Genomic DNA, 23,081 nt, shown 5'->3' on the forward strand with positions numbered 1-23,081 from the left:
AAAGGTACACCTTGCTTTTATTTACATGGCAGTCTCTGTGCCTCATGCAGGGACACCAACCCTTCTGGGCTGCCCTGCAACTTCACAGGACAACTCAGTGCTCTCCAGTCCTGATTCCTTTGTGTGCATTTGAACCTACCAAGGAGGCTTGGGTTGCTAACACAGCTCAGCTCACAGTCACAAGTGGTCCAAGCTCTGAAGCTCATCTGCAAGGCAGACAGCACCTCTCTGGCTGGCTGATGAGAAATGGCAGTTTTCAGCATTCCAGCAGGAAGGGCAAGTCTGGGTCAGCAATTACAGCAGCCTTGAAATCACAGCATTGAAAGTTGTAGGCAGTGCTCCAAGCCATTTGTAGGCAGCAGTTGTGTAGTGCTGGAGGAAATGAGAATGCCAACACCTCTGCCTCTTCATTTCAGCTGTACTCCAGAGACACACAGCAGTAAATCAGGGGCTTGGCTCTTCACAGATTAAAAACTGTCTCCTGGCAGAAGCAGAATCTTGGATCAATCTTGAAGCCTTGAAGCAAGAGAAGTCCTTCTGTGATGGAGAAAGGTGAGGCAAATGGCATGAGGAGGGGAAGGGCTTTTTGCATCATGGGTGAGCTGTAGAGCTCATCAGCTGGGACACCAAGAGGGGTCTGGTTCCACTAGGAGTTCATCCCAGCACCTTGAGAGGTTGCTCAGAACACAGCAGTGGGGCTCCCAGGATGGTAAGGGGATGCTGTTCAAATGGGCTCAAGGCACTTTTGTTTCTTCAGTCGTTGCCTTTGCTGACAGCAGCTTCCAAAAGGCCTGCAGCGAGACGTAGGAGATGGAAGCAGCTCCCCCTGGCCATCTGACCCAGGTGCCAGAAGGTGGAGCCTGCAGGGCCTGGCACAGCCTGTTGGAAAGGGCTGCTTCAAGAGCTGAGATGTTGACAGAACCACTTTTGGAACACAAGAAATGCTTCTCTGATGCTTTGGGCTGCACCTCTGTGGGCAGCAGCGTTTTGGTAGGAAACACAACTCCCAGCCAGGGAGGAAGGGAGGGAGGGAGGGGGAAATTTAAAGGGCCTGTGGTGGGTTATTTGCATAACAGGAGGTGCAACGAAGATCTGGTCAGAGGAATCCTCTCACTTTGTGTCCTTCTGCTCTCTTCAGTCACTCTTCAGCCCTCTGGTGCTGTAGCCTGGAGTGAACACGCTCGTAGAAGAGCAAGTAAGCGCTGGAGGAGAGGACTTCCTGCAGGCTGGCTCTGCGGACGGTGTCGTCAGAGACCCACAGCCACTGGCTGCTGACCGGCAGGGGGCTCCGGGCCGGCGGCGGCGAGCGGCGGTAAGTCACAAAGTGTCCCGAGTGCATGTCCCCGTGGTGCACCACCACGGCCATCAGGCGGTACAGGTAGGCAGGGGAGCTGGAGGGCACAGAGAAAGGAGAGGTCAGCAGCCCTGTGGGTCACAGGCGCTCCAAGGAGCAGCTCCACTTGAGCTGCCTTGTAGTTGCCTTTTCCTGGCCTGCATCAGGAACAGTGTGGCCAGCAGGAGCAGGGAGGTCATTCTGCCCTGTGCTCAGCACTGGTTAGGCCACACCTTGAGTCCTGTGTCCAGTTCTGGGCCCCCCAGTTTAGGAAAGATGTTGAGATGCTGGAAGGTGTCCAGAGAAGGGCAACAAAGCTGGGGAGGGGTCTGGAGCACAGCCCTGTGAGGAGAGGCTGAGGGAGCTGGGGTTGCTTAGCCTGGAGAAGAGGAGGCTCAGGGGAGACCTTCTTGCTCTCTGCAACTCCCTGAAGGGAGGTTGTAGACAGGCAGAGGTTGGTCTCTTCTCCCAGGCAAGCAGCACCAGAACAAGAGGACACAGTCTCAAGCTGTGCCAGGGGAGGTTTAGGCTTGAGGTGAGGAGAAAGTTCTTCACAGAGAGAGTTGTTGGCCATTGGGATGTGCTGCCCAGGGAGGTGGTGGAGTCACCATTCCTGGAGGTGTTTAGGAAGAGCCTGGATGGGGTGCTTGGTGCCATGGTTTAGTTGATTAGATGGTGTTGGATAATAGGTTGGACTTGATGATCTCTGAGGTCTTTTCCAACCTAGTTAATTCTATTCTATTCTATTCTATTCTATTCTATTCTATTCTATTCTATTCTACTCTACTCTACTCTACTCTACTCTACTCTACTCTACTCTACTGAGAGTGGAAAGATTCATAGCTTGATAGATTCATAGAATGGGTTGGGTAAAGGACCTTGAAGTTATCATCTAGTTCCAACCCCACTGGCATTGGCAGGGACACCTTCCACTAGACCAGAGGTGGTTCTGTAAGAGACACACTGCCTGGCAACTGCTATTCTAGGTAGCAAGTCTTGACTGCAGGGCTGACTTGTTCTATTATCACTGACTCCCAGGATGGTGAGGATTGAAAGGTACCTCTGGAGATCATCCAGTCCAACCACATCCTGCTCAAGCAGGGGCTCCCACAGCAGCTTGCCCAGGAGCACAATGCCATGGGGGGTTTGGAAGCTCTCCAGAGAAGGAGACTCCACAGCCTCTCTGGGCAGCCTGCTCCAGGGCTCCAGCAGCCTCACACCAAGAAGTTCCTCCTGTTCAGATAGAACCTTCTGGGGTCCAGTTAGTGCCTGTTGCCCCTTGTCCTGTCACTGGGCATCACTGACAAGAGTCTGTCCCCATCTTCTTGCCTCCCATAGGTCCTTAGCTCTTGCTGAGCATTGAGCAGATCCCCTCTCAGGCTGCTCCAGGCTCAACGGCCCCAGGGCTCTCTCAGCCTTTCCTCCTCACAGAGATGCTCCAGGCCCTTCAGCATCTTTGGAGCCTCCACTGGACTCTCTCCAGCAGTTCCCTGTCTCTCTTGATTTGAGAAGCCCAGAACTGGACCCAGTACCTCAGTGAGGCAGAATACAGTGGGAGGAGAACCTCCCTCGACCTGCTGGTCAGGCTCTTCTTCCTGCACCCCAGGTTAATGTTTGATTTAACAACTCAAGCCTGTTAAACACAATGTTGGGGGAAAATAGCCTGTAAGAGAACTGTGGATTTCTTGTAATAGGTTTTAAATCAGAGTAAGAGGGGAGAAATGAAAGGAGGGGGGAGAGGAAAACAGCAAGAACAAGGTGGTGGCTGTTCAGGATGATTTCCTGCACCATGAACCAGAGAAAGGAGGTTTAAAGATCTGCCTGTGATATGTTTTGCTCCCTTTTCTAGAGAGAGAAATGGAGCCAGAGACTCCAAATCAGCAAGGAGAAAACCAAAAGATGATTTGAAGTGACTGAAATGCCAAGATAGGGTACAAACCACTAACTCACCTGCACTCAGGGAATGCAGCCAGTGGAAAGGTTCCAGGGGACATTAAAAAGGAAGAGGAGCAGGCACCATTCATGAAGAGTGGTTTAGTGCCAGCTGGCTGTTCTGCATCTGCCAGAGAAAGGAGACAGTACATAAGCACTGCAGTCAGTACTGCCAGCAGCTGTGCTCCTGTTCCTGCAGCACCTTTCACCACACAACAGGTATTTTACTGATCTGCACTGATCCAATCATAGAATTGTTTGGGTTGGAAGAGACCTTCAAGATCACCAAGTCCAACCACTCTTGCTTGCCCAGGATTACAATGGCCAGGTGGGTTTGGAAGCTCTCCAGAGAAGGAGACTCCACCACCTCCCTGGGCAGCACATTCCAACAGCAAACAACTCTCTCTGGGAAGAACTTTCTCCTCACCTCCAGCCTAAACTTCCCCTGGCACAGCTTGAGACTGTGTCCTCTTGTTCTGGTGCTGCTTACCTGGCAGAAGAGACCAACCCCCTCCTGGCTACAGCCTCCCTTCAGGGAGTTGTAGACAGCAAGAAGGGAGCTGGGGTTGCTTAGCCTGGAGAAGAGGAGGTTCGGGGGAGACCTTGCTCAGTCCAACTCCCTGAAGGGAGGTTGTAGCCAGGTGGGGGTTGGTCTCTTCCCCCAGGCACCCAGCACCAGAACAAGAGGACACAGTGTCAAGCTGTGCCAGGGGAGGTTCAGGCTGGATGTTAGGAAGAAGTTCTTCATAGAAAGAGAGATTGGCCATTGGGATGTGCTGCCCAGGGAGGTGGTGGAGTCACCATCACTGGAGGTGTTTAGGAAGAGCCTGGATGGGGTGCTTGGTGCCATGGTTTGGTTGATTAGATGGTGTTGGGTGATAGGTTGGGCTTGATGATCTCAAAGGTCTTTTTCAACCTGGTCTATTCTATTCTATTCTATTCTACTCTCTTCTATTCCACTCTCTTCTATTCCACTCTCTTCTATTCCACTCTCTTCTATTCCACTCTCTTCTATTCCACTTCACTCTATTCCACTCTATTCTATTCCACTTCACTCTATTCCACTCTATTCTATTCCACTCCACTCTATTCCACTCTATTCTATTCCACTCCACTCTATTCCACTCCACTCTATTCCACTCCACTCTATTCCACTCCACTCCACTCCATTCCACTCCATTCCATTCCAAACCAAGCTGCTCAAGTACCTGAAGGTCTTCCTGCTATGCCATCTTTTGTCCCAGGCATTGCCTCCTCAGTTTTCCTCGGGTTGAGCTCCCTGTGGCTGGCTTTGTGCAGAGGGATGTGGTATTTGTAGATGTCCATGGTGAGGAACTCGTTGAACTGCACGTGCTCGTGGCGCTTCAGAGGGGTGCCTTGGTTTGACCAGCTCAGCCTTTGCAGGTGGATGCACAAACACTGAGGCAGCTTCAGCAACATCCCATGGACAAGGAAGAGAGAAAGACATTTTGAATGAAAAGGAAGAGCTGTTCCAAGTGACCAGCCTGCAAATGGAACTGCTAAGCCTGGTGAGTAAGGAAATGCATCACTGAGCTGTGCCCCTTATGTGCTGCTATCTCTGTGTGAGCTTCCTGGCAGTGGTATCCCTAGGACATGACTCAAACTCACAGCTGTCTTTGAGGTTTCTGACCATGCCACTGCTCTCTGGGCTGCAGGGCAGAAAATGGAAGAGAAAACCCATCAAAATCTCACAGTACCACTAAGCTTGGAAGAGACCTCAAAGATCATCCTTACAAACTCACCTGTCCACCTCATCTTGCTGGGTCTGTGAGGTGGAAACAAGGGCTGGGGGTTGTTAAGAGGGAGTTGTTGCAAGGCATTTGCTAATGCTTAGTTGGTAATGGCTTTGCACAGTGAGAGGACCAGGGGAAAAAGCTGCAGTGGTGATACATACCTGGCTTTTCAAGTCCTGCAAGGCTTAACCTCTGTCAGTTATAGTTATTGCTATTCTTGGCAGGTGAGGCTCTTAATTACAGAGCAAAACTGGTAAGAGCTAAGTCATATAAACTCCACCTGATGTTTAGCACCATATCCACTTCCCTGAACCAGAGGTGCTTAGAACATCTCCATCTCCTTGCAGCTGTTAAAGATGCTGCACACACTGTGGAGGTCAATCCCTTCACTTGGCAAGGAAGCCAAGAATTCATGCAACACAGGGAATCCCAGACTGATTTAGGGTGGGAAGGGATCTTTAAATGTCACCTAATCCACCCCCATGCAGCCAGCAGGGACATCTGCAACTAGAGCAGGTTGCTCAGAGCCCCAAACAACCTGAGCTGGAATGGTTCCAGGGATGGGGCATCCACTACCTCTCTGGGCAACCTGGGGCAGGCTCTCACCACCATATGAGCTGTCCTGGAGGCAAACTCACATGTTAAGTGTTTTACTGAGCAACAGTAGAATGCTCACATCCTTGAAGCCACAGAGTTTGCTGTTTTGAGGCCTCAATGCTTGCCAGTATGTGATAAATGAGCTGATTTTTTGAAGTAAACCCTGCAAATAGCCTAATATTAGAGAACAAAGAAAGAAGTGACTGAAAACCAAGATGTAGAGGGTTAGCTGGCCTTACCTTTCCTAACTTCAATTGCTTCACAAATGTTGTTCTCTGGTTTTCTATGCTTTGGCCATTCAGGGTCCCTTCTGCCTGAATCTGAAATCAGAAGGGGGGTGGGGGGAGGAAATGAAGGCATTTGATTACACATAACAGTGCAGGTCTGCACAGTGCAGGCATAGCAATTGTCTAGACAGAACTACTCTCAGTGCTTTAATTACACCAACAGCTTTCCAGGAACTTCCTGGAGGAGTTTTGATCCTAATGGATCAGAATTCTCAATCAAAATGAAGCAGAAACCAGAACAAGCCCAGGCTCCAGGTTTAGGTATGGCCATTTCAGTTGGTTGTCAAACGAGCCACTTAGGTTCACCAGGTCTAATCCTCCCCTGCTATGACCAAAATCATCTTTGTCTTAGCCAGATCCTCCTTCACCATGACCAAACTCTCCTTTGTCTTGGCCAGATCCCCCCTCCTCACCATGACCAAACTCTCCTTTGTCTTGGCCAGATCCTCCCTCCTCACCATAGCCAAACTCTCCTTTGTCTTGGCCAGATCCTCCCTCCTCACCATAGCCAAACTCTCCTTTGTCTTGGCCAGATCCCCCCTCCTCACCATGACCAAACTCTCCTTTGTCTTGGCCAGATCCTCCCTCTTCACCATGACCAAACTCTCCTGTGTCTTGGCCAGATCCCCCCTCCTCACCATGACCAAACTCTCCTTTGTCTTGGCCAGCCCTTCCTTCCTCACCATGACCAAATCCTCCCTCAAAATACTCTAGGAGATAGGAACTCCATTTGAAACAGAAGTCGTCCCTCAGGCTAGTGGCTCTCCTGAAGTCCTGAGGAGAAAACTGAAGGCATCATTCTGTCAGCAGGCATAGAATAAATAGAATTAGAGTAGAATAGAATTAACCAGGTTGGAAAAGACCTCAGAGATCATCAAGTCCAACCTATCACCCAACACCATCTAATCAACTAAACCATGGCACCAAGCACCCCATCCACTCTCTTCCTAAACACCTCCAGTGATGGTGACTCCACCACCTCCCTGGGCAGCACATTCCAAGGCCAATCTCTCTTGCTGGGAAGAACTTCTTCCTAACATCCAGCCTGAACCTCCCCTGGCACAGCTTGAGACTGTTTCCTCTTGTTCTGGTGCTGCTTGCCTGGCAGAAGAGGCCAACCCCCACCTGGCTACAACCTCCCTTCAGGGAGTTGGAGAGAGCAAGAAGGTCTCCCCTGAGCCTCCTCCACTCCAGGCTAAGCAGCCCCAGCTCCCTCAGCCTCTCCTCACAGGGCTGTGCTCCAGACCCCTCCCCAGCTTTGTTGCCCTTCTCTGGACACCTTCCAGCACCTCAACATCTTTCCTAACCTGGACACAGGACTCAAGGTGTGGCCTAACCAGTGCTGAGCACAGGGCAGAATGCCCTCCCTGCTCCTGCTGGCCACACTGCTCCTGCTGCAGGCCAGGATGCCATTGGCCTTCTTGGCCAGCTGGGCACACTGCTGCCTCATGTTCAGCCTACTCTCAACCACTACCCCCAGGTCCCTCTCTGCCTGGCTGCTCTCAGCCGCTCTGTCCCCTGCCTGTAGCACTGCCTGGGGTTGTTGTGGCCAATGTGTAGAACCCTGCAGTTAGATGTGTTCAATCTCAGCCAGAATATAAATCCAAATGACATACTTTAGTGCAGTTGTCACACACCACATCCTTCACAGATTCAGAGGAGATGAAGTGATGGAGGCAGTGGTCCAGTGTTAGAGGACGACCCTGAGTATGGGGGGGAAAAAAAGCAACATTATTTGCAGTCATTTTAGGGTGCAAACCACCTCAGTTTGGGAAAAAGATTTGGCTTTTGCCCCTGATTTCTCCCAGAGAAAGCAGAGAATTTCAGATTTATTCCTGGAGAAAGCACTAAATGGCTTTGAGTCCACAGCACTGGTGATGGAGCTGTGGCAATGAAAACATTGGAGCTTGCACATAAAGAGCAACAGAATCATGAGGAGGAGAGAGGAGGGGGGGAGAGGAGAAGAGGAGGAGAGGAGAGAGGGGGAGAGGAGAGAGGGGGAGAGGAGAGAGGGGGAGAGGAGAGAGGGGGAGAGGAGAGAGGGGGAGAGGAGAGAGGGGGAGAGGAGAGAGGGGGAGAGGAGAGAGGGGGAGAGGAGAGAGGGGGAGAGGAGAGAGGGGGAGAGGAGAGAGGGGGAGAGGAGAGAGGGGGAGAGGAGAGAGGGGGAGAGGAGAGAGGGGGAGAGGAGAGAGGGGGAGAGGAGAGAGGGGGAGAGGAGAGAGGGGGAGAGGAGAGAGGGGGAGAGGAGAGAGGGGGAGAGGAGAGAGGGGGAGAGGAGAGAGGGGGAGAGGAGAGAGGGGGAGAGGAGAGAGGGGGAGAGGAGAGAGGGGGAGAGGAGAGAGGGGGAGAGGAGAGAGGGGGAGAGGAGAGAGGGGGAGAGGAGAGAGGGGGAGAGGAGAGAGGGGGAGAGGAGAGAGGGGGAGAGGAGAGAGGGGGAGAGGAGAGAGGGGGAGAGGAGAGAGGAGAGAGGGAGGGGATTCTATGATACTATGATACAGGAGAGCTGGGGAGGGACTGCTGCCAAGGGATTGTAGTGACAGGATGAGAAGCAGTGGCTTTGAGCTGGGAGAGAGGAGATTTAGACTGGAGATTAGAAAGAAATTCTTTCCAGTGAGGGTTGGGAGACACTGGAACAGGTTGCCCAGGGAGGTTGTGGATGCCCCCACCCTGGAGGTGTTCAAGGCCAGGTTGGATGAGGCCTGGAGCAACCTGGGCTGGTGGAAGTTGTCCCTGCCCACGGCAGGGAGGGTGAAACCAGATGGTCCTCAAGATCCCATCCAAGCCAACCCATTCCACTCTATGATTTCTAGCAGACACTAAGTAGAAAGCTGTAGTTCAAAAACACCCTGCACATTTTGCTCCCCCCTCCCCCCCTAAAAACCTAATGCTTTGTCAGTCAGGGATTTTCAGAGGGCCAAAATGAAACCAAAGCCACTTCCAGTTGGGACGACCTGATCCCAAAGCCTGTAGTGGGTAACTTGTGTCCTAGAGGCACGGGGACAGAGCAGCCCAAGGTCACTTTATTTTCCAGTGACAGCCCTTGGGATCTGATCTGCTCTGTTCAAATTACACAGAAAGGACCAAATCCCCCCCGGGGGAGAAACAGCAAACTCTGCTGGTGTCAGCAAAGTGCTGCTTGTTGAGCTAATTGGCAATTTGCAGCAAGACAATAGTGATGAGGTGTGGGGTTACACAAACAGGGTCACTGTGAAAAGGCACAGAAAACAAACTGCAGCTGCTCAGTTACCCTTGGGCAGCAGCACCTCCAGAAGGCACTGGTGGAAGACAGAGCCATGACACAAGCCCCCCCACTCCCACCCCAGGCAGAGTGGAGCAGGGAGGGGGCAACCTACCCAGACAGCTGCAGGGATGCTCAACGAGAGGCTGTCGAAGGTGTCGTACCTCACAGGGCTCTGCAAGAAAGCAGTGCACAGCTCCAGTGAGCTGGAACTGGGGACAGGCCACAGGAAAAACAGCCCCCCAAACCCAAACAACTCAACCAACCCAACCTCACGAGTCTGAAAAAACCCACAAACCCAACCCAGCTTCACATGAGATGAGTGTGTGCCCTCTGCTGTCCACAGGGAGCTGGTGAGGTAGAGAACAGAATAGAAGAGGAATAGGAATAGAATAGGAATAGGAATAGAAGAGGAATAGGAATAGAAGAGACATTTGAGATCATCCAGTCCAACTTATCACCCAACACCATCTAATCAACTAAACCATGGCACCAAGTGCCTCATCCAGTCTCTTCCTGAACACCTCCAGTGATGGTGACTCCACCACCTCCCTGGGCAGCACATCCCAATGGCCAATCTCTCCTGCTGGGAAGAACTTCTTCCTCACCTCCAGCCTAAACCACCCCTGGCACAGCTTGCGACTGTGTCCTCTTGTTCTGGTGCTGCTTGCCTGGGAGAAGAGACCAACCCCCACCTGGCTACAACCTCCCTTCAGGGAGTTGGAGAGAGCAAGAAGGTCTCCCCTGAGCCTCCTCTTCTCCAGGCTAAGCAACCCCAGCTCCCTCAGCCTCTCCTCACAGGGCTGTGCTCCAGACCCCTCCCCAGCTTTGTTGCCCTTCTCTGGACACCTTCCAGCATCTCAACATCTTTCCTAAACTGAGGAGACCAGAACTGGACACAGGACTCAAGGTGTGGCCTAACCAGTGCTGAGCACAGGGCAGAATGCCCTCCCTGCTCCTGCTGGCCACACTGTTCCTGATGCAGGCCAGGATGCCCTTGGCCTTCTTGGCCACCTGGGCACACTGCTGCCTCATGTTCAGCCAGCAATCAGCACCCCCAGGTCCCTCTCTGCCTGGCTGCTCTCAGCCACTCTACCCCCAGCCTGTAGCTCTGCATGGGGTTGCTGTGGCCAGTATGCAGAACCTGCCACTTGGATGTATTCAATCTCCTGCCCTTGGACTCTGCCCATCTGCCCAGCCTGTCAAGGTCCCTCTGCAGAGCCTCTCTACCCTCTAACAGATCAACTCCTGCCCCCCAGCTTGGTGTCATCTGCAAACTTACTGATGCTGGACTCAATGTCCTCGTCCAGCTCATCAGTAAAGATGTTGAACAGGATGGGGCCCAGCACTGAGCCCTGGGGGACACCACTAGTGACTAGCTGCCAGCTGGCTGTGGTTGGAAGTGATGATCTTAAAGGACTCTTACCAACCTGAACAATTCTGTGGCTCCATCAAACAGGGTCAGAACCCCTCCCCCCACCTTGACAATAGGGTCAGAACCACCAAGAACCCTGCTTGGGAACAGGGTACTCAAAGCACTGCTTAGCCTCTTTCTTCTGAAGCTGCCCCTGCTGACTTTGTCTGCAAGGTGTTGAAAAGTAGAAGCCCTAAACATACTCTTAGTTTGATCTACAGCTTAGAATTACTTCCTGTAGTTTTTCTTTAGCCAGCTTATTTTCAGCTCCCTGCTCTGGGTAACTGGGCTGCAACTGAATGTGGCCTTGCACCTGCAATCTCAAATAGAATCACAGAACTCTTTAGGCTGGAAAAGACCTTTGAGTCCAACTGTTCAACCAGCACTGCCAGATCATCACTAAACCATATACTTCAGCACAAGATCTACACAGCTTTTCAGTCCCTTCAGGGATGGGGACTCCACCACTCCCTGGGCAGCCTGGGCCAGGCCTTGACAACCCTCAAGGGGAAGAAATTGTTCCTCATGGCCAACTCAAAACCTCTCCTGGGGCAACTTGAGGCTGTTCCCTCTTGCCCTGCTGCTTGTTCCTTGTGAGAACAGAGCAGCTCCCTCCTGGCTCCAACTTGCTTTCAGAGAGTTCTAGAGCAATGAGTTCCCCCCTCAGCCTCCTTTCCTCCAGGCTGAACAACCTCAGCTCCCTTAGCTGCTCCTCACCAGCCCTGTTCTCCAGACCCTTCCCTGGACACACCCCAGCACCTCACTATCCTCCTTGGAGTGAAGGGCATGAAGAGTCCTCAGTAGCTCATCCTAAACCACCACCATGTGAGTGGATTTTCAGTCTGTGGTTCTGAGTGCTAACCATGTTAGGGCTGCTGTTGCTCTGTCTCAAATACAGCAACCATCCCCACCAGCTAGACCACATTTCATTATCTCCATGCATAAACATGGTAAGGACCAGCCAGAGGTTCTTGTACCTGGTGCTCACAGTGCTTGCAAACCATGTTGCTGGTCAGCCTTCCATGGAAAGGGTGCTGTGCCTTCCAGTGGTTTGACACAGGGGGAAGGGGCCCTGGAACACAAAGTTGAAATGGGTCTTTTCCTTTGCCTGTTCACCACTGCACTGCCACCTTCTTGGCCCACAGCAGCAAAAGTTACTGCTCTAACATGCAGTCTGTCCCACTGGCAAACAGTGAATGAGCTTTTTACAGGTGAAGAGATGCACTTCAGTCCAACAAGTCAATCAATATTACCCCCTTGATGCAGAAAGCAACTACACTATGGACAGTCACATTTCAGAGTGGAAAAGGCATACCTCTTGTCCTACAGCTTACTTGCTTTGGGGTTATCTCTGGCTGCTACAGAGAAAAAGAAGAGATTTCATTAAGCCTACCTCAGAAACCATTTCATCTCTTCTAACTTCATCCCCAATAAGCTTTTTCTGGCATGAAAAACAATCATGGGAGGTTCAGTGGCTCTTTGTATGTGAGGAAAGCTAAGAAAACTGCTAGGCAGTGAATTCACAATGGACAGAAAAAGAACACTTCTGCTGGTGAAATCAGCAATCAATCTGCAGAATTCTCTGCCTCAGAAGCACTAAAAGTGTTCACAGGTTTTACACATTGTTTGTACACATGGGGCAAGAAGAGGTAAGAAGCTTCCTGTCTGCAGGAAGGAATTGGTGGCTAAATTTCACCTCCGAGTAAGACTGTTCCATAAATGGCCACTTTGCAGCTCTCAGATCTCTTGTGTCAAGCCTTCAAGAGGCAAAAGTGGCTGCTTAAGTGGGCTGTTAGTGCTCTGTGCTTGTGTTTCATTCCCTATATTCCATGGATTTAGGAATGCAGAAGGCCTGATGGAAGTGGAGTCACTCTCAAGTCAAACACTGCCTTTAACCTCGCTCCCCTTTCCTTTAATTATTAGATTGTGGGCTGATTGCTTCCTTCCACTTTCAAGAACAGCTTTGTAGCCAGCCTCAGGTTCTAACCAGGCACTTTGTACTTGACACACTTAGGAACATGGGAACTCCTCCTGACAGTGAAGGAAGAGGAGTCAGGAAGTCACCTCCAGAGCCAGCACATCGAAGAGATGTGTCACACGAGGCTGCCGATCCCGTTCATCCTCCAGGGAAGAGGTAAGGACATGAAACAGCTCATGAGCATCCTGTTAAATAGAAGCAGAAGCTGTAGAAGTGAAGACAAAAAGACATCAACACCCAGAGCACCAGACAGACATGGAACTGTGTCCCTGTGGAAGGAAAAGGTACTGCTTAGAGCCCACCTTTTGGGTCCGTAGCAGTGATTTGTGCTTCTCCTGCAGTTCTGCCCAGGAGCTTTTGCTCTGAAGCTGAGCTGGGTGGCAGCACACAAATCATGGCAAATATCTTGGGCCACATCAACTCAAGAGGTATTAAAATACTTGGGAGGAAAAATACATATCTGAATCCACCAAGCCTGCTTCCCTTGATGGCAGGAAAAGTGTAACTGAAAGCTCTGCTGTTCACTTCAGCTCTGAGCTATGAAAGATTCAGAGTCATAGCAGCACAGAATGGGTTGGGTTGGAAGGGACCTCCAAGATCATCCAGTTCCAACCCCCTGCCATGGGCAGGGACACTTCTCACTAGATCAGGTTGCTCAGGGTCTCATCCAGCCTGGCCTTAAGCATCTCCAGGGAAGGGGTATCCACAACTTCTCTGGACAACCTGTTCCAGTGTCTCACCACCCTCACTGGGAAGAATTTCTTCCTCCTCTCCAGCCTAAGTCTCCCCTCCTCAAGCTTCAGTCCACTGAATCCAAGAACACAGAAACTTATTTTATGAATAGGATAATTGGTCAGGTTCATCAACCAGCTGCACTGAGGGGCTGAAAACACTGAAACCAGCAAAGACCCAGATGTGACTTAAGGCCAGGTTGGATGAGACCCTGAGCAACCTGATCTAGTGGGAGGTGTCCCTGCCCATGGCAGGGGGTTGGAACTAGATGATCTTGAAGGTCCCTTCCAACCCAAACCATTCTGTGATTCTGTGACAATCAGGGCTGTAGGTAGCTTCCATTCTCTGCTGCCCTAGCTCAAGGTTCTGAGGGGTGTGTCAGGCAGTCTGGGTTCTGTAATCACCTGCTCTTCAAAGGAGGAGATCTGCCACCTGTACATCCGTAGAACTTCCAACAGGCAGCTGGCATCCAGGACATCATCTTCTGTCACCTCCTGGCAGGACAAAGCTGGGGACATTGCATGTTAGAACAGAACCATAACATGATGCAATAGTTTTGGTGGGAAGAGACCTTTAAGATCATCAAACATTAACCCAGCACTGCCAGGTCACCACTAAACCATGGCCCTCAGCACCACATCTCCATGGCTGTGAAACCCCTCCAGGGATGGGGACTCCACCACTGCCCTGGGCAGCCTGGGCCAGGCCTTGACAAGTCTTTTGTTGAAGAAATTCTTCCTCCTGTCCAACCCAAACCTTCCCTGGAGCAACTTTAGGCCATTTCCTCTTGTTCTATGACCTGATACTAGGAAGAAGAGACCAACCCCCACCTGGCACCAGCCTCCTTTCAGGAACTTGTAGAGAGCAATGAGGTCTCCTCTCAGCCTCCTCTTCTCTAGACTAAGCAACCTCAGGTCCCTCAGCTTATCATCCCCAGACCTGTTCTCCTGCCCCTCCACCAGCTTTGTTGCCCTTTTCTGGACCTGCTCCAGCCCCTCAATGTCCTTCTTGGAGTGAAGGGCTCACAACTGAACCCAGCACTCCAAGTGTGGCCTCACCCAGTACAAGGGGACAATCCCTGCCCTGGTCCTGCTGGCCACACTGTTGCTGATCCAAGCCAGGGTGCTGTTGGCCTTTTAGGCCACCTGGGTACACAGTAGCTCATCTTCAGGCTGGCTAAATATTCTCTTCTTAGTTTATCAGAACATAACAATGTCCAAGTACCTTTCAGGAGGTGCAGCAAAGTGACTGACAGGTATCGATGCTCAGGGGGTGAGTTCTGCTCTGTCTTGTACTGTGTTGTGAATTCCTCCAGCCACTTGATGAAAGATGGGCAAGAAGATAAGCCTTGCAGCAAGGAGTTCATGAAACAGGTGTTTCCCAAGTTCAGAAGGCCAGGTACAAGCCCTGCAAATAGAAGTGCAAGAGATTGCTCCACAAAGCCTAGGAAAACCTCAGTATTTTAGACACAGAATCCCAGCAGGGTGGGGGCTGGAAAGGACCTCTGAGGATCATCCAGTCCAACCCCACCCTGCTCAAGCAGGGGCACCCACAGCACCTTGCCCAGGAGCACAATGGCCAGGGGGGTTTGGAAGCTCACCAGAGAAGGAGACTCCACAGCCTCTCTGGGCAGCCTGCTCCAGGCCTCCAGCACCCTCACACCAAAGAAGTTTCTCCTCCTCTTCAGATGGAACCTCCTGGGTTCCACTTTGTGCCCACTGCCACTTGTCCTGTCTCTGCACACCACTGGGAAGAGTCTGGCCTCATCCTCTTGCCCCCCACCCTTTATCTCTTGATGAGCATTGATCAGGCCCCCTCTCAGGCTGCTCTTCTCCAGGCTCAACAGCCCCAGGGCTCTCAGCTTTCCCTCCTCACAGAGATGCTCCAGGCCCCTCAGCAACCTTGGAGCCTCTTCTGCATCTTCTCCAGTAGTTCCTTGTCTCTCTTGAACTGAGGAGCCCAGAACTGGAGCCAGGACTCCAGATGTGACCTCACTAAAGCAGAGTAGCTACTTTCAGTTTCTACTTTCAAGTGCTAGGTCTTGACATTAAAACTTAACAATTTCAGTGTACTTGGTACTTGCACCTCATGAAAACCAGAAGACCCTGGGCTCTACCTCCTGTCAAGTGCTTACAGACTTGGTGGTCTCAGATTCACATCAATGGAAAACCTTTGCACCCCAAAATGCCAGATAAAGGGAAATAGAATCAAGCTTTGCACCCCAAAATGCCAGAGAAAGAGAAATAGAATCAAGCTTTGCACCCCAAAATGCCAGAGAAAGAGAATCAGGTTTTGCACCCCAAAATGCCAGATAAAGGGAAATAGAATCAGGTTTTGCACCCCAAAATGCCAGATAAAGGGAAATAGAATCAGGTTTTGCACCCCAAAATGCCAGATAAAGGGAAATAGAATCAGCTTTGCACCCCAAAATGCCAGATAAAGGGAAACAGAATCAGGTTTTGCACCCCAAAATGCCAGATAAAGGGAAATAGACTCAGGTTTTGCACCCCAAAATGCCAGATAAAGGGAAACAGAATCAGGTTTTGCACCCCAAAATGCCAGATAAAGGGAAATAGACTCAGGTTTTGCACCCCAAAATGCCAGATAAAGGGAAACAGAATCAGGTTTTGCACCCCAAAATGCCAGATAAAGGGAAATAAAATTAAGCTTTGCACCCCAAAATGCCAGATAAAGGGAAATAGAATCAGGTTTTGCACCCCAAAATGCCAGATAAAGGGAAATAGAATCAGGTTTTGCACCCCAAAATGCCAGATAAAGGGAAAGAGAATCAGGTTTTGCACCCCAAAATGCCAGATAAAGGGAAAGACAATCAGGTTTTGCACCCCAAAATGCCAGATAAAGGGAAACAGAACCAAGTTTTGCACCCCAAAATGCCTGATAAAGGGAAACAGAATCAGCTTTGCACCCCAAAATGCCAGATAAAGGGAACCAGAATCAGCTTTGCACCCCAAAATGCCAGATAAAGGGAAACAATCAAGTTTTGCACCCCAAAATGCCAGATAAAGGGAAACAATCAAGTTTTGTACCCCAAAATGCCAGATAAAGGGAAAGAGAATCAGGTTTTGCAGCCCAAAATGCCAGATAAAGGGAAACCGAACCAAGTTTTGCACCCCAGAATGCAAAATCAAATTAGATATGGTAATATTTTGCAGCCCAAAATGCAAGATAAAGTGAAATGCAATACTTTGGCATTCCAAAGTGCAAAATGCAGTGTGCTACCTGCAGCAGGTCACTAAGTAACTTGCCACAGGACACAGGATCATGGCTAACGAGTCACTAATTTTTAACAACGCCAATGGGTACAATTAAAACGCTACACAAGGAACTAAAACCCTTTGTTTAATAGATATGATTTAATTGTTTGCACTTCTCGACAGGACAGTGCCCAGAACTGTCACAGAACAATTAGCAGAAGCTGCTAATAACGGACAGAACTGGGTGCCTGTCCCGCTGCTCGGCGAGTGCCCAGGGGAAGCCCGAAGGCCCCCGGAACGCACTTTTGGGCCATTTCCCCGTGGTTTAGGTGCCAGGGCCCGGGCTGCCGGCTCCTGACCCCTGGCTCCCCGTACCTCTCCTGCGCTTCTTCCTCTCGGTGATGGGACCCCACAGCACGTACATCCCCGCGGCCACCGCAGCGGCCACCCCCCCGATGACGCCCCAGTTCTTCATGACTTTAGACCTGAAACGGGGAAAACAAACAAACAAACAACCGGGGGTCGCTTCCTCCGCCTGCAGAGGCCGAGTGGGCACCGGGGAAGGTAGGGCGGGGAGGACGCCCGGGGTGCTCGCACTGCTCCCGCACGCCTGAACCTCCTCCTCCCGCTCCCACTCCCGGCGCTCGGAGCCGGCCGCCGGCCCCTCCACGCCGCCTGCCTGCGGTGCCGATCCCGGCCTCAGCCCGAGCCGTCTCCTTCCACCCCGTCCCCTCCCGTCCTCGCTGACCTGGCCGCCGCTCCGGCCCGCAGGAACCGCCGCACCGCGCCGCTGGGCAACATCTCCCCGGCCCCGGCGCCGGAACCAGGGCCCCGCGGGCAGGCGGCGCGGCGGAGCGGCAGAGCGCTGGGGGGAACGGAAGTGGCGCCGGGGGGAGCGGTTAGCGAACGGACCGCGCCTGGCAACGGCCGCCGAGGCCGCGGGGGGGCGGGGCGGGGCGGGGCGGGCGCACGGCGACCTCTGCCGGGCCGGCCCGGAGCGCTGCAAGTGGCGTGCGCAGGCACTGACCTCCTGCCGCTCTCCTCCTGCCGCTCTCTCCCGGCTCTCCGGAGGGGGCGGCGGCTGTGGGTGCTGGCTCAGAGCTGAGGGTGCTGGCTCAGAGCTGAGGGTGCTGGCTCAGAGCTGAGGGTGCTGGCTCAGAGCTGAGGGTGCTGGCTCAGAGCTGTGGGCAGGAGGAGGGACGCTCAAACGGCACAAGTTAGCCTGGAGAAGAGGAGGCTCAGGGGAAACCTTCTTGCTGTCTACAACTCCCTAAAGGGAGGTTGTAGCCAGGCGGGGGTTGGTCTCTTCTTCCAGGCAACCAACACCAGAGGACACAGTCTCATCTGTGCCAGGGGAGGTTTAGGCTGGATGTTAGGAGGAAGTTTACACAGAGAGAGAGATTTGCCATTGGAATGTGCTGCCCAGGGAGGTGGTGGAGTCACCATCCCTGGAGGTGTTTAGGAGGAGACTTGATGGAGTGCCTGGTGCCATGGTTTAGTTGATTAGGTGGTGTTGGGTGATAGGTTGGATGTGATGATCTCAAAGGTCTCTTCCAACCTGGTCTGGTCTGCTCTACTCTACTCTACGTGGCAGCAGGGTCAGACACGTTAGGGTAAATTTCATTGCTGACAGTGTGGTCAAGCCCCAGAACAGGTTGAGAGTGTTAGAGTCAATACCAATCAAGAGCTAAAGTGTGGGGACCAAGAGGATGGGGGCAGACTCCTTCCAGTGGTGCCCAGCACAGGAGAAGGGGCAATGGGCACAAACTGGAACCCAGGAGGTTCCATCTGAACAGGAGGAGAAACTGGCTTGGTGTGAAGGTGCTGGAGGCCTGGGGCAGGCTGCACAGAGAGGTTGTGGAGTCTCCTTCTCTGCAGAGCTTCCAAACCCCCCTGGCCATTGTGCTCCTGGGCAAGCTGCTGTGGGTACCCCTGCTTGAGCAGGGTGGGATTGGACTGGGTGATCTCCAGAGGTCCTCTCCAGCCCCAGTCATGCTGGGATTCTCAGAGTCACCATCCCTGGAGATAGAATCATAGCACATAAGACCTGCATTTTGTGACATGGTTTAATGATGACCTGGCAGTACTGGGTTAAGGATTGGGTTTGATCTTAAAGATCTTTTCCAGCCAAAATAATTCTCTGATTCTATGAAGCCATCCAAACCCCACAGAGCTAGAACAGCCTTCATTCTCACACAGCACACACCAGCCCTGAGGCTGATCACAGGATGTTAGGGGTTGGAAGAGACCTTCAAAGTTCATCAAGTCCAACCTCCCTGCCAGAGCAGGACCATAGAATCCAGCACAGGCCACACAGGAACACATCCAGGTGGGGCTTGAAAGTCTTCAGAGAAGGAGACTCCACAACCTCCCTGGGCAGCCTGTTCCAGTGCTCTGTGACCCTTACAGTGAAGAAGTTGCTCCTCATGTTGAGGTGGAACCTCCTGTGCTGGAGTTTGCATCCATTATCCCATGGCCTATCACAGGATGCAGCTGAGCAGAGCCTGTCCCCTTCCTCTTGACACTCAGCCCTCAGGTATTTATAAACATTGTTAAATCCCCTCTCAGTCTTCTGCAGACTAAAAAGCCTCAGGGCTCTCAGCCTCTCCTCCAAGGGCAGTGCTCCAGTCCCTTCATCATCCTGGTAGCTCTCCCTTGGACTCCATTGTCACCCTTCTCCTTCCATGCCCAGTATTTGGAAGCCTGACTCTCTTTGCTCTCCACCTGGTTTTGTTAGCCTTTTGTTTTAACTCTTGCCTTTTGGGGTTTTTTTTAGACATCTCATGCCTTTGCTAGAAGAGCAAGAGCTGGGAGCAGACTGACTGACACATGCAGCTTAGGAGAGCACCTGGAGATGGCAGCTGCTGATCCTGTCTATGGGGCTGGCAGGTAACAGGCTTCAGAGCTCCCTTGATTAGTTCTAATGAGCTTTGTTAGCAAAGTGTCTGCTGCAGGCCAGGGGCACCTGACATTGCTCCACATGTGCCAGGAGGCTGCTGGTCAGAGAAGCCTGACTGAAGAGTAGAAAGCAAGATGCTAATTGTGGCCTTCCAGTATCTGAAGGGGGCTACAGGAAGGCTGGGGAGGGACTGCTCAGGATCTCAGGTAATGATAGGACTAGGGGGAATGGAATGAAGCTGGAGGTGGGGAGATTCAGGCTGGAGGTGAGGAGGAAGTTCTTCCCCATGAGAGTGGTGAAGGCCTGGAATGGGTTGTGCGGGGAGGTGGTTGAGGCCCTTGTCCCTGGACCAGGCTGGATGAGGCTCTGGCCAGGCTGATCTAGTGTGGGGTGTCCCTGCTCATGGCAGGGGTGTTGGAACTAGCTGATCCTTGTGGTCCCTTCCAACCCTGACTGATACTATGACACTATGACACTATGCTGAGAGAAACCAGGGGAGTGGCAGGAGAAGGATGTAAAGAGATCATAGAATCAGTGAGGTTGGAAAATACCTCAGAGATCATCAAGTCCAACCAGGCACCCAACAGCTCATGACTAACTAAACCATGGCTTCAAGTGCCATGTCCAGTCACCTCTTGAACACCTCCAGGGATGGGGACTCCACCACCTCCCTGGGCAGCACATTCCAACAGCTAACAACTCTCTCTGGGAAGAACTTTCTCCTCACCTCCAGCCTAAACCTCCCCTGGCACAGCTTGAGACTGTGTCCTCTTGTTCTGCTGCTGGGTGCCTGGGAGAAGAGACCAACCCCCACCTGGCTACAACCTCCCTTCAGGCAGTTGTAGAGAGCAAGAAGGTCTCCCCTGAGCCTCCTCTTCTCCAGGCTAAGCAACCCCAGCTCCCTCAGCCTCTCCTCAAAGGGCTGTGCTCCAGACCCCTCCCCAGCTTTCTTGCCCTTCTCTGGACACCTTCCAGCACCTCAACATCTTTCCTAAACTGAGGGGCCCAGAACTGGACACAGGACTCAAGGTGTGGCCTGAGCAGTGCTGAGCACAGGGCAGAATGACCTCCCTGCTGCTGCTGGCCACACTGTTCCTGCTGCAGGCCAGGATGCCATTGGCCTTCTTGGCCACCTGAGCACCCTGCTGGCTCATGTTCAGCTGCTGTCCACCAGCACCCCCAGGTCCCTCTCTGCCTGGCTGCTCTCCAGACACTCTGCCCCCAGCCTGTAGTTGTCCTGCCAGCTGCAGTCTACATGTGCAGCATCCCCTTCTCCTGGCTGTCCCCTACACATTACAAACAGGGAACAAGGACACCAGTGTGCTTGGAGGACCCCATCTCACACCATTAACTTACTGGGAAGTTGGAGCTTACTTAGTAACCAAAACCAAAACCAAACCAACCTGCTGTGTTCTGAAATGAAAGGTGTTGATTGTGCAAAACTCTGCTTGGAAAGTGCTGGTTTCTAGCAAAAGGCTGGGAGAAGCCCCCCAGAATCTCTATGAACTCGATGTTTCGTGCCCTGAAGCTCCATTCCAGGTTGGACAGTTGGACTTAGATGCTCTTAGAGGTCTTTTTCAACCACAAGAGTTGTATGATTCTGTGATCCCATCAGGCTTCTCTGCTGAGAGTGATGCAGGCCCACAGTGACTGCCTCCTCTGGAAGCCTCAATGCCATGATTCCTCCTGTTGCACTGATTGTATCTACAGCATTTTGCTCACTGAAAGAGAGCAGACTGCTTGGATCTGTGATCTTCAGCTGTAATTGGTTTTTATCACACTTTTAGGGTAGTACTCAGTTGCTTGAGAGAACTGGGACTGATCAGCCTGGAGAAAAGGAGACTGAGGGAGAACCTCATTGCTCTCTACAGCTCCCTGAAAGGAGGTTGGGGGCAGGTGAGGATTGGTCTCCCAGGGCACAAGAGACAGGACAAGGAGAAACAGCCTCAAGTTGCCCTAGGGGAGGTTTAGATTGGACATGAGGAACAATTGCTTCCCCTTGAGGGTTGTCAAGGCCTGGCCCAGGCTGCCCAGGGCAGTGGTGGCAACCCCATCCCTGGAGGGGTTTCAGAGCTGTGGAGCTCAGCCTCGCAGTGCCAAGCTGAGCCTAACTGATCTAAAGCAAGCCAACTAAGCTGAGCTGTGCTGTGCCAAGCCAAGCCTAACCAAACTGAGATTAAATGAGCCTAACTGAATCAAGCTGTGTCTGAACTGAGCCATGCCTAGCATAGGTGAGCTGTGCCAGGCCAAACTGAGCCAAATTTAACCAAGCTGAGGAGAGCTCAGCTGAGCAGAGCCCAGCCAAGCTGAGTCCGGACGAGCCAAGGTGTGCTGAGCACAGCCAAGCTGGGCCAAACTGAGCTGAGTGTAGCTGAGTCCAGCCCAGTCAAGCTGAGCATAGTCAAACCAAACTGAGCCTAGCCTAGCTAAGTCCAGCCCCGTCAAGCTGAGCAGAGTCAAACCAAACTGAGCCTAGCCTAGCTAAGTCCAGCCCCGTCAAGCTGAGCAGAGTCAAACCAAACTGAGCCTAGCCTAGCTAAGTCCAGCCCCGTCAAGCTGAGCAGAGTCAAACCAAGCTGAGCCTAGCCTAGCTAAGTCCAGCCCAGTCAAGCTGAGCAGAGTCAAACCAAGCTGAGCCTAGCCTAGCTAAGTCCAGCCCAGTCAAGCTGAGCAGAGTCAAACCAAACTGAGCCTAGCCTAGCTAAGTCCAGCCCCGTCAAGCTGAGCAGAGTCAAACCAAACTGAGCCTAGCCTAGCTAAGTCCAGCCCCGTCAAGCTGAGCAGAGTCAAACCAAGCTGAGCCTAGCCTAGCTAAGTCCAGCCCAGTCAAGCTGAGCAGAGTCAAACCAAGCTGAGCCTAGCCTAGCTAAGTCCAGCCCAGTCAAGCTGAGCAGAGTCAAACCAAACTGAGCCTAGCCTAGCTAAGTCCAGCCCAGTCAAGCTGAGCAGAGTCAAACCAAACTGAACCAAGCTGAGCCCAGCCTAGCTAAGATGATCAGAGCTGAGCGCAGCTGAACCCGTCTGAGCCGAGCCAAGCTGCCAAGCTGTGCCGAGCCACGTCCAGCCAACCAAACTGAGCCGAGCCCAGCCAATCTGAGTCGAGCCCAGCCAAGCCAACTGGAACCCAGGAGAGCCGAACCGAACCGAGCCGAGCCGATTACTGCCGAGCGCATCCGAGCGGAGCGGAGCCGTGCGGAAGGCAGCCGAGCGCTTCCCGCCGCCGGAGCTGTCCAGCAGCCCGCCCGCAGCCCCTCCGCCGTCCTCACCATGCGAGAGCGATGAGCGCAGCTCCTGCGGACGCAGCCCGGCAATGGAGGATGATTTATTCCAGCTCAGACAGCTGCCGTGAGTAGCGCGGGCAGGGAGCGGGGCTGCCGCCGCCGCTGTCGCCGCCGCCGCCGCTGTCGCTGCCGCCGCCGAGGGCAGGTGCCGGCCGCCGCGGCGGTTGGGTGAGGGGATTGTCGGTGGGAAGTGCCGTAGGCCCCGGGAAGCAGGCAGGCCATTTTCCTTGCCTGCCTCAGCATCCCGGGGGCATGCAGGCAGCCACTCGTTACATAAATTCACCCCGGTGCTTATCTCGCTGCGTGAACTTGGCGGTGGCAGGAGCGGAGGGGGATGTGAAACGAAACCCTGCCCAGAGTGCCCAGAGGTGGCTTTGGAGAGGAAACTACTGCTGTGGTGTTGGCGAGGTGGATCACGTTG

General features: G+C 52.6%; 2 protein-coding genes across 4 annotated transcripts in view; one reads left to right on the forward strand and one right to left on the reverse strand.

The window, feature by feature from the left end:
* On the reverse strand, window positions 1–17,359 carry USP30 (ubiquitin specific peptidase 30). 2 transcript variants are annotated; one of them, XM_068163337.1, is made up of 13 exons: window positions 17,229–17,359; window positions 16,856–16,965; window positions 14,490–14,672; window positions 13,670–13,773; window positions 12,620–12,718; window positions 11,871–11,910; window positions 11,533–11,627; window positions 9,257–9,316; window positions 7,520–7,606; window positions 5,856–5,936; window positions 4,474–4,693; window positions 3,284–3,392; window positions 1–1,391 (listed from the first exon to the last, which is right to left on the reverse strand). In XM_068163337.1, exons 1-13 carry the CDS (start codon window positions 17,279–17,281, stop codon window positions 1,139–1,141), a joined length of 1,494 nt encoding a protein of 497 aa, XP_068019438.1. In that variant the 5' UTR covers window positions 17,282–17,359; the 3' UTR covers window positions 1–1,138. The 2 variants fall into 2 exon arrangements, with proteins under 2 accessions (XP_068019438.1, XP_068019437.1); XM_068163336.1 differs by having other exon boundaries at window positions 11,871–11,913.
* A 1,925-nt stretch (window positions 17,360–19,284) lies between these two features.
* The window catches only part of SVOP (SV2 related protein), a 39,450-nt gene continuing 35,653 nt past the window's right edge, over window positions 19,285–23,081 (forward strand). Inside the window, exon 1 of one of the 2 annotated variants that reach the window (XM_068163341.1) lies at window positions 19,285–19,369. In XM_068163341.1, the coding sequence (XP_068019442.1) occupies window positions 19,335–19,369 (35 nt within the window). In that variant the 5' untranslated portion in view covers window positions 19,285–19,334. Of the gene's footprint in view, window positions 19,370–22,155; window positions 22,725–23,081 lie in introns of those variants that run through there. The other variant, XM_068163340.1, reaches the window with a different exon arrangement.

Source organism: Melanerpes formicivorus, unplaced genomic scaffold, assembly GCF_026170545.1.
Source record: "Melanerpes formicivorus ecotype bairdi unplaced genomic scaffold, bMelFor1.0.p_v2 SCAF_72, whole genome shotgun sequence".
Classification (NCBI taxonomy): Eukaryota; Metazoa; Chordata; class Aves; order Piciformes; family Picidae; genus Melanerpes; species Melanerpes formicivorus.

What these genes read in the sequence shown, in the direction of transcription:
- USP30 (XM_068163336.1), bottom strand. Translation starts at nt 17,281, where the DNA reads ATGTTGCCCAGCGGCGCGGTGCGGCGGTTCCTGCGGGCCGGAGCGGCG. An exon ending in CGGGCCGGAGCGGCGGCCAG is followed by an intron (nt 16,966 to 17,228) that starts GTCAGCGAGGAC and finishes TCCCCGTTTCAG; the next exon opens with GTCTAAAGTCATGAAGAACT. An exon ending in TCGATGTGCTGGCTCTGGAG is followed by an intron (nt 11,914 to 12,619) that starts GTGACTTCCTGA and finishes TTTTCTCTGTAG; the next exon opens with CAGCCAGAGATAACCCCAAA.